The sequence below is a fragment of the Eutrigla gurnardus genome (assembly GCF_963514095.1).
Source record: "Eutrigla gurnardus genome assembly, chromosome: 21".
NCBI lineage: Eukaryota > Metazoa > Chordata > Actinopteri > Perciformes > Triglidae > Eutrigla > Eutrigla gurnardus.
Window position 1 is genome coordinate 16,471,738 of NC_139932.1, and position 10,277 is coordinate 16,482,014.

Below are 10,277 nucleotides of genomic sequence, written 5' to 3' on the forward strand. Positions count from 1 at the left end.
TCTGACCTCACTTGCTTGGCGTATTTTGGTGAGGGAGACAGCGGCTGGCGGCGCCATATTGTAAGAAGAAAATTGTTCCATAAAACGCCAGAAACGAGAAGTTTGCCGCGATGTTGTACCTGGAGGATTATCTCGAGAGTGAGTATGGGACTCCGGCCGGCCGGCGGCGGCCTTATCGGCGCCTTTTCGGCATTAGATGTGTGTTATTCGGCGGCCCGAGCAGCTCCGGCCGTTAGCCTAGCTGAGCTAGCAGCGTAACCGTGTTTTTTCCTCCTGGCAGTGATCGAGCAGCTTCCCATGGACCTCCGCGACAGGTTTACGGAAATGAGGGAGATGGACCTGCAGGTTCAGAGTACGTACAGCACCACACCTGGGTCCACCCCCCGGGGACGGACGTTAACACCCGGGTTAACACGGCTAACGGCCCCGCAGCGGCTTAATAAAGCGATGTTTACCGTCAGACTGTGATGAGCATGTGTTAGCGGACCGGCTAACAGCCGGAAGTTACACCGGGGACATTATTTGAGGGAACACCACCTGTTTGTTGCGCTTCATAACTGATGACTGGTTCCCTAATTAATATTAAAACATCTGGGCTGTGTCCGAAATCACTCCCCACTCCCTACATAGTGCACTATATAGGGAGTTCGCCATTTTGTAGGGGTGTCCGAATGTGTAGTGAACATTACTATTCCCTATATAGTACACTCAAAGTTTCCCACAATGCATCGTGAAAAGTAGTGTACAGCCGATGGTCACTAGCCGAGCAAATTTTACCATCATGCATTGCGCTGAAAGACAAATCGCGAAGGAACAAGAGGAGAGAGAGCAGGAAAAAGCGGAGGAAATATGAATAATCGTACAATAATAAATATTAATATTTAATATATGTATTGCAGAGCAGAACAAGACGACACAAACGGCCAAAGTGTGATGTTTTCCTTTATTTACTTAAAAAAAAACGAGATATATTAAGTATTTATGAGATCTTGGGTGAGTGGCGGCCGGCCGGCGAGAGGCGGTGGCGGGGTCTTCGTCCATCAAAAACCGTCACTCAAACCAAAGCGCCGTATGACAGTCTGAAAACTATAAAGATGCGGAGATGAGGGACAGATTGTGGCGAGCGATTGCTGAGGAGTTTGGGGTCGGGGATGGACTGCAGCCTGTTCAGGTCTGGTGGATCGCGGAAATGTGGGGTGCCGGTAGTGCTGCAACCTGGTCCTGAAGTCCACCTGGACCCGATCGGGATCGTTGAAAATAAAAATAGCAGTGAGGACGATGTAGTGATCGTCTCATTATTGAAAATTATTTTTTTCTCAAGAAATGAGACGGGCACGGAATCCCCTTATTGCTGGAGGACTCGTTCTTTTGGTTTTGTAAATTTTCGCAACGAATATGTATTAAAAAAATAATTATCCTGGTAATTTCTCTGCGTGAGACTTAAGAGCCGTTGGCGGAATCTGACACGTATTAATTATGCGTCAGGAACAACGTCATCAACGGCGCCCAAAGAAATCCCCCGAGTAGTGTCCGAAAGTGTTTTTCATTTTGCCTTTGAGTCCACTATATAGTGCCCTCCATAGAACTACCCTATATAGGGAGTAGGGAATGATTTCGGACACAGCCCTGGAAACAAATATAAACTATTATTATTATTATTATAATATAGTTAGCCAGCAGAGTTACAATAATGCTAGAAAACTGTGTGTGCGTGTATATACTTATTTATTTATAATGTTTGGTGCACGTTCACCAGAAGATTCAGACCTCAAATGGCAGAAGCTTGTTATAGTTTATGAATTACTTTCACAGTATATTTGTTCATGTATTAGTTTAAAATGTCCATGTGGGTTTGTTTGTGTGAAGTGGTCTTATTTAGGACATGAAGTGAAGTGGATATAAATGTACGTTTTAATAACCGTGAAGGTCTCTGACGAGTGTCTTTTTTTCAGACGCCACCGATCAGCTGGAGCAGAAGGTCATCGAGTTCTTCGTCAACGCCAAGAAGAATAAGCCGGAGTGGAGAGAAGAACAGATGGAGGTCATTAAGAAGGTAAGGTGTTTATTTAAACATAATTTCTACCAACAACTTTTACAACACTACATGTATACTCACGTGTATTCATAACTGTGTTTCAGGATTATTACAAAGCTTTGGAAGATGCAGATGAGAAAGTCCAGCTGGCCAATCAGATTTATGATCTGGTGAGTAAACGTGTCCTCCATTGTTGTTGGATCATGGTGAGCTAAACTAAGTGAGGAGGACAGAACCAGACCAGGTGGAACCTTGTACGTGTTGTTCAATGTTATTAATTCACCTAAATTTCTCAACAGCACACAAAGTAACATCATCTCTCTGGACTCAAACTGTCTTTCCAACCTGTAGCCTGTCAGTCAGCCACCAGGGGGCAGTCATACACTTGATGATGATGATGATGATAATAAGACGTAGTTCATTTCTTCTCTGTAATGTCAACATTGTTGTTTGGACATCTGGATAAAAAAAAAAGCTACCGAAGTATGTAGAATTTCCGGTCCCGTATTTCCATCCGTCTTTGTGTCTCAACAACAATCTGAATTCATACGGATTTCACAATACGCTTATTGATACTCGCACCTTTTTCTTTACCAAATACGTGCTTTTTAATATTATTTTAAAAAGGTTTAGGTAATAAATAGTAACCGGCGTTGGGATGTATTATTATTTTTAATATAAGTAAATGTTGTTTCTCTGTGTGAACTCATGAACATTTCAGTGGGATCGAATGAAAATGTCGAAGTAAACGATGTTCTGAGTGAACTTCCTGTTAGCTACGCTGTGATGTCATCTCACTGTGGCGGTGACGTCTCAGACTGCGATTGGTTGTGTCTCCAGGTGGACCGCCACCTGCGTAAACTGGACCAGGAGTTGGCCAAGTTTAAGATGGAGCTGGAGGCCGACAACGCCGGCATCACGGAGATCCTGGAGAGACGTGAGATGATTGATTATTGATCCTCGTATCGGAGGAAGCAGAGTGCGTTTAACTTGCTGTCTCCGTCTCGTCCTCAGGGTCTCTGGAGATGGACAGTCCGTCTCAGCCGGTCAACAACCATCACGTTCACTCGCACACCGCCGCCGAGAGTGAGTACTGATCTTCATATCTCTGTGTGTGTGTGTGTGTGTGTTATTTCTTAACTAAATGTAAAGGGATTGTTAAACATTGTTGATGAGTGTCAGGATGATGTGATGTTTGGTCACATGGTGGTGATGTTTGGTCACATGTCACAGAGAGGAAGTACAGCGCTCCGACCCACCACACCACCGAACACGTTCCAGAGAAGAAGTTCAAGTCGGAGGCTCTGCTGTCCACGCTCACGTCCGACGCCTCCAAGGAGAACACGCCAGGTAGACATGACGACCGTCTCCCTGCCAGTCTCCCTGTCTGCCCATCTCCCTGCCCGTCTCACTGTGAGCTGTCTCCCTGCAGGCTGCCGAACCAACAGCACGTCCTCGTCCACCAACAACGTGTACAGTGTGAACTCCTCTCAGCCTCTGGCCTCCTACAACCTGAGCTCGCTGCCGGCGGGGCCCGGGGCCGGGGCCGGGGCCATCACCATGGCTGCTGCTCAGGCCGTCCAGGCCACCGCTCAGGTGAGGACCCGAGACCACGTAGACCCACGTCTGTTTAAAAGCAGAGGTTCCTGCTGCACAGAGGAGTTCTCTTCCAGCTTTTCTGTTTGATATCAAAGTAAAGTGGATCTGTGGGCGGTTATTGGGGCGGGACCAGACCTGAAGGAGTCAGCTGTTGGATGGTTGTTTGTGTTGTTCAGATGAAAGAGGGCAGGAGAACGTCCAGTCTGAAGGCCAGCTACGAAGCCATCAAGAACAACGACTTCCAGCTGGGCAGAGAGTTCACCCTGTCCCGGGACAACACCGGGTACTCCTCCTCTGCACTGGCCTCTACCCTGACCCAGACCCTCACCCCCACCACTGCCGCCTCCGACTCTCGGGGACGCAAGTCCAAGTAAGACCTGACCCTCATCTGTGTCATGCAACCCCAGAGAGTGATCACGGTTACAGTCCTCATCCGCTTATATGGTCAACAAAGAGAAGGGATGTGAATATTCCTCACTGAGGAAACACACCAATATTGTCTGTTTATGTTTTATTTCCAGAAGCAGCATCAAGTCTTCCAACCATCAGTCCTCTTCATCGTCCTCCTCTTCCTCCCTGTCGTCCTGCTCTTCCTCGTCTGCACTGGCTCAGGAGCTTTCCCAGCAGGCCTCAGCTCTTCCAGAGGCCGAGGCCAACAGCCAGGTGGACTGGACCTACGACCCCAACGAGCCCCGATACTGCATCTGTAACCAGGTACGGGCCCCGATACTGCATCTGTAACCAGGTACGGGCCCCGATACTGCATCTGTAACCAGGTACGGGCCCCGATACTGCATCTGTAACCGGGTACGGGCCCCGATACTGCATCTGTAACCGGGTACGGGCCCCGATACTGCATCTGTAACCGGGTACGGGCCCCGATACTGCATCTGTAACCGGGTACGGGCCCCGATGCCCCGTCTGTAACCAGGTACGGGCCCCGATACTGCATCTGTAACCAGGTACGGGCCCCGATACTGCATCTGTAACCGGGTACGGGCCCCGATACTGCATCTGTAACCGGGTACGGGCCCCGATGCCCCGTCTGTAACCAGGTACGGGCCCCGATACTGCATCTGTAACCGGGTACGGGCCCCGATACTGCATCTGTAACCGGGTACGGGCCCCGATACTGCATCTGTAACCGGGTACGGGCCCCGATACTGCATCTGTAACCGGGTACGGGCCCCGATACTGCATCTGTAACCAGGTACGGGCCCCGATGCCCCGTCTGTAACCAGGTACGGGCCCCGATGCCCCGTCTGTAACCAGGTACGGGCCCCGATGCCCCGTCTGTAACCAGGTACGGGCCCCGATGCCCCGTCTGTAACCAGGTACGGGCCCCGATGCCCCGTCTGTAACCAGGTACGGGCCCCGATGCCCCGTCTGTAACCAGGTACGGGCCCCGATGCCCCGTCTTGATGATGTCAGCTACACGTTGATGATGTCAGAACCATCGTGACATAATGATTGTGCTCATGATCAGCCCAACAGAACGTGACCATGTTGACATCTTTCATATCTGCAGGTGTCTTATGGAGAAATGGTGGGCTGTGATAATACAGATGTGAGTATATTTATGTTTGATTTCATTAGAATACATTTCGTTAACGGTCTCATGAGGATTCATCAACATTCCAGTCATAACAATAATATGAATGACTGGATGGATGGATGGATGATGGAAGGATGGATGACTGGATGGATGGATGGATGGATGATGGAAGGATGGATGGATGGATGACTGACTGGATGGATGGATGGATGATGGATGGATGACTGACTGGATGGATGGATGGATGATGGATGGATGATGGATGGATGACTGACTGGATGGATGGATGACTGGATGGATGGATGACTGACTGGATGGATGGATGGATGACTGACTGGATGGATGGATGGATGATGGATGGATGACTGACTGGATGGATGGATGGATGACTGGATGGATGGATGACTGACTGGATGGATGGATGGATGGATGGAGATGGATGAATGACTGGATGGATGGATGAATGACTGGATGGATGGATGATGGATGGATAGATGACTGACTGGATGGATGGATGACTGGATGGATGGATGGATGACTGGATGGATGGATGACTGGATGGATGACTGGATGGATGGATGACTGGATGGATGGATGGATGGATGGATAGATGACTGGATAGATGACTGACTGGATGGATGACTGGATGGATGGATGACTGGATGGATGGATGGATGGATGGATGACTGGATGGATGGATGGATGACTGAATGGATGATGGAAGGATGGATGGATGACTGAATGGATGGATGGATGGATGACTGGATGGATGGATGATGGAAGGATGGATGGATGACTGAATGGATGGATGGATGACTGACTGGATGGATGGATGACTGAATGGATGATGGAAGGATGGATGGATGACTGGATGGATGGATGACTGGATGGATGGATGACTGGATGGATGGATGGATGGATGGATGGATGACTGACTGAATGGATGGATGGATGGATGGATGGATGATGGAAGGATGGATGGATGATCATCATCAGAGGGTCCAGATAAAATCGTTTAGTGAGTCATTGATATTGATCCCTGAATGGTTCTGATCTGCCTGCTGACCATATGGTTATTGATCCATAATCCTGGTCCTGGTCTTGCCCTCAGTGCCCCATCGAGTGGTTCCACTACGGCTGCGTGGGTCTGACCGAGGCCCCCAAAGGGAAGTGGTTCTGTCCTCAGTGTACGGCCGCCATGAAGAGGAGAGGCAGCCGCCACAAATAGAGGAACAGGTCAGAGGTCAACAGGCTGCTCACAGACTTCAGGACATAACTCACCGGTCATTATCATCCCAACATACTTTGTTTTTTATTTTTATATAGAGTTAACATGCTGGTGATTCTGACTCCATGAATCAGATTTTATTTGGTCAAATTAAAGTCATGTGTCTGATATTAAAATGTCAATCTTCTGTTGGGTACTGAGATGAAACTGTTAAACAAGGAGCTTAAACAAATAAACGTATTGATCCGGATTATTCAACAACAAACTAGTCCTTGTGTTTTTCATGCTGAACAGCTGGTATCACTTATCAATAACCCTCTTTATTGATTCATCTCAGAGCTAAACATTTTCCCATGAAGCCATGCTCCTCTTCCCTGTTGGAGTTTAAAGACTACAAACATGAGCTGTTGGACTACAACTACAGAAGCCTGATTGCAGAGTCTCCTCTGACTTTGTGTGTGTGAACCAATCACAGGTGGCCGTTGGTTCACACAGACCCTCTGGCTGCGGTAGAGTAGTCTTCTTCTCTGAGGAAGGTTCCTAACTGAAGAAGTGACCTAGAAGTAAACAAGTGGCCGCCATGATAAGAGCCGTTCGGATTCTCTAAATGAAAAGGAAAGGAGCTCCAAAGCTTCCTTTCAGAGCTCCTTTAGCATAGGATGCAACGGACCTTCCTATGCGATAGGAAAGGAGATCACGCTGACCCATAATTCTTTGCGAGAGCAACATTTGAAGTGCCGCACACCTCGGCCGTTCATGAAAACAAACAATATGTGTATTTACATATTTAACAATGACTTTCATGCAGACATATAGTATTTGAAATAGTGATGATAAATGTGTGGACAGTGATAATAATTTAATATTTTTATTTATTTCAATCATGTTACAAATGTTTGACAGAAACTAAACTAAAACCACAAAATAAATGTAAATACAGCAAACGGTCAAACAGGATGGAGGAGCTGCTGGACCTGAACCAGAAGCAGCTGCTGGACCTGGACCTGAACCTGCTGCTGGACCAGAAGCAGCTGCTGGACCTGAAGCCTGGACCAGAACCAGCTGCTTATAAAGCCAACACCATGGGGAAGAGTGGACGATGTGCTTTTTGTAGTCCATTATTGAAGTTTCACCACCGCAGACCCACGTCACCGGTGCCGATCATCAGCAGCTTTATAATGACGTAGCTCAGTGAAAGTCGGATTCTCTGAGCACCGCGGTCGACTTTTCCTAAATCCTTTTGAGTTCTCCTATCACCTTTCCTTGACCCCGTGACGTTTTCCTCCAAAGGTCAAGGAATAGGAGTTAGCACCTTATTTTTTTGACTATACTACCCTAGCCTCTGTCTGTCTCTGTCCATTTGAATTGACGTCGTGTCTCTAAAATTGTCCAATAAAATGATCGAGATGTTTAATAATCTGTTGACTTGTAGTTTGAACTTCTATCATTTCCAGGCTGACGTTGGTGAAATGTGTTCAGAGTTCAGACTGTTTTCTGTGTGTTAGAAGTATATTAATTTAATTTCTATAAACTTAATTAATATAATAAACCAGGAAATAACATATTTCCTGGTTTATTCAGATGGTGCAGAGGAAGTGGACATTGTTATGGTGACATCACCTGTTGGTTTATGGATTAAGGTTTGGAAGCCTCCAGTTCAGCATTTTGGCCGTCGCCACCTTGGATTTTTGCAACCAGTGAAGGAAGTGAACATATTTAGTGTGGAGGAGCGCAGGTTGATCTAAGGAACACAAGCAGCAGAGCGGCACCCTTAGTGGATCTGGATCCATGTGGATTTTGGTGTTGAAGCTGCTAACAATTTGAGCTTCATAATTCAAGGTCAACTACAGCTAAGTGTTAAAGTCATCTTAGTAGGTAGCTAGCAAGTATTGGTAGTAACGTGTTAAATGTACTCCATTACATTTCTTCAGTAACTTAACGGATAAATTGTACTTGTAAGAGTAGTCTTAATGGAACCTACTTTTACTTGAGTGTATTTGTGAAGAAGAAATGCTACCTTTACTCTGTTACATTGTGCTACGTTCTGCTCGTTACTTTTTTATTCAATGCACAATGTGATTACTTTTGTTAAATGTAGCACACCCAGGCCCTCTTTATTTCTACTTGAGTCATATTATTCTGAACTGATAATACGCTTACTTGAGTACAATGTTTGGTTACTCTACCACATCTGGTAACTGCATTGGTAGCAACCCGTCAACCAGAGGGTAGTCAAACGTTTACAAGTAGAACGAGAGTCGAACGTTTACAAGTAGAACGAGAGTCGAACCTTTACAAGTAGAACGAGAGTCAAACGTTTACAAGTGGAGGAAGAGTCGAACGTTTAAAAGTAGAGCGAGAGTCGAACGTTTACAAGTAGAACGAGAGTCGAACCTTTACAAGTAGAACGAGAGTCGAACGTTTACAAGTAGAACGAGAGTCGAACGTTTACAAGTAGAAGAAGAGTCGAACGTTTAAAAGTAGAGCGAGAGTCGAACGTTTACAAGTAGAACGAGAGTCGAACGTTTACAAGTAGAACGAGAGTCGAACGTTTACAAGTAGAACGAGAGTCGAACGTTTACAAGTAGAACGAGAGTCGAACGTTTACAAGTAGAACGAGAGTCGAACGTTTACAAGTAGAACGAGAGTCAAACGTTTACAAGTGGAGGAAGAGTCGAACGTTTAAAAGTAGAGCGAGAGTCGAACGTTTACAAGTAGAACGAGAGTCAAACGTTTACAAGTGGAGGAAGAGTCGAACGTTTAAAAGTAGAGCGAGAGTCGAACGTTTACAAGTAGAACGAGAGTCGAACCTTTACAAGTAGAACGAGAGTCGAACGTTTACAAGTAGAACGAGAGTCGAACGTTTACAAGTAGAAGAAGAGTCGAACGTTTAAAAGTAGAGCGAGAGTCGAACGTTTACAAGTAGAACGAGAGTCGAACGTTTACAAGTAGAACGAGAGTCGAACGTTTACAAGTAGAACGAGAGTCGAACGTTTACAAGTAGAACGAGAGTCGAACGTTTACAAGTAGAACGAGAGTCGAACGTTTACAAGTAGAACGAGAGTCGAACGTTTACAAGTAGAACGAGAGTCGAACGTTTACAAGTAGAACGAGAGTCGAACGTTTACAAGTAGAGCGAGAGTCGAACGTTTACAAGTAGAGCGAGAGTCGAACGTTTACAAGTAGAACGAGAGTCGAACGTTTACAAGTAGAACGAGAGTCGAACCTTTACAAGTAGAACGAGAGTCAAACGTTTACAAGTACGAGAGTCAAAAGTTTACAAGTAGAACGAGAGTCGAACGTTTACAAGTAGAGCGAGAGTCGAACGTTTACAAGTAGAACGAGAGTCGAACGTTTACAAGTAGAGCGAGAGTCGAACGTTTACAAGTAGAACGAGAGTCGAACGTTTTAAAGTAGAACGAGAGTCGACCGTTTACAAGTAGAACGAGAGTCAAACATTTACAAGTGGAGGAAGAGTCAAAAGTTTGGAAGAGTTAAGTTTGCATGACAGCGGGTCTCCTGGGGTGACAGCGGGTCTCCTGGGGTGACAGCGGGTCTCCTGGGGTGACAGCGGGTCTCCTGGGGTGACAGCGGGTCTCCTGCAGTGACGGCGGGTCTCCTGGGGTGACGGCGGGTCTCCTGGGGTGATGATGGTGTCCTGGTCCTCCTCCAGGCTCTTGAGACAGGCTGGGAGCTACAGCAGTCCTTCTTGTGACCTCATGTATGGATGTGGATCCTGGAGGAGCTGGACTACCTGTGAACCAGACATGTCCTGCTCCTCTACTTCTACTACATCTCGGAGGTATAGCGTTGTACTTGTACTACTTCTATTCCACATGAAGGACTCTAACATCAGGAGC

General features: G+C 46.6%; 1 protein-coding gene across 4 annotated transcripts; it reads left to right on the forward strand.

Moving 5' to 3' along the window:
* Positions 1-7,803, forward strand: ing3 (inhibitor of growth family, member 3). 4 transcript variants are annotated; one of them, XR_014599108.1, is made up of 13 exons: positions 1-138; positions 281-352; positions 1,953-2,053; positions 2,140-2,205; positions 2,876-2,972; positions 3,050-3,121; positions 3,269-3,385; positions 3,468-3,631; positions 3,811-4,004; positions 4,156-4,348; positions 5,163-5,201; positions 6,301-6,472; positions 7,358-7,803. XR_014599108.1 is itself a non-coding variant. In XM_084038293.1 (13 exons), the coding sequence occupies exons 1-12, from the start codon at positions 111-113 to the stop codon at positions 6,415-6,417; spliced, it is 1,260 nt and encodes a 419-aa protein (XP_083894419.1). In that variant the 5' UTR covers positions 1-110; the 3' UTR covers positions 6,418-6,425; positions 7,358-7,802. The 4 variants fall into 4 exon arrangements, 3 of the variants coding, with proteins under 3 accessions (XP_083894419.1, XP_083894420.1, XP_083894418.1); XM_084038293.1 differs by having other exon boundaries at positions 6,301-6,425; positions 7,358-7,802; XM_084038294.1 differs by having other exon boundaries at positions 6,301-6,425; positions 7,373-7,802.
* The last annotated feature ends 2,474 nt before the right edge of the window (positions 7,804-10,277 follow it).

What these genes read in the sequence shown, in the direction of transcription:
- ing3 (XM_084038293.1), top strand. Translation starts at nt 111, where the DNA reads ATGTTGTACCTGGAGGATTATCTCGAGA. An exon ending in AGATGGAGGTCATTAAGAAG is followed by an intron (nt 2,054 to 2,139) that starts GTAAGGTGTTTA and finishes ACTGTGTTTCAG; the next exon opens with GATTATTACAAAGCTTTGGA. An exon ending in CTCGCACACCGCCGCCGAGA is followed by an intron (nt 3,122 to 3,268) that starts GTGAGTACTGAT and finishes CACATGTCACAG; the next exon opens with AGAGGAAGTACAGCGCTCCG.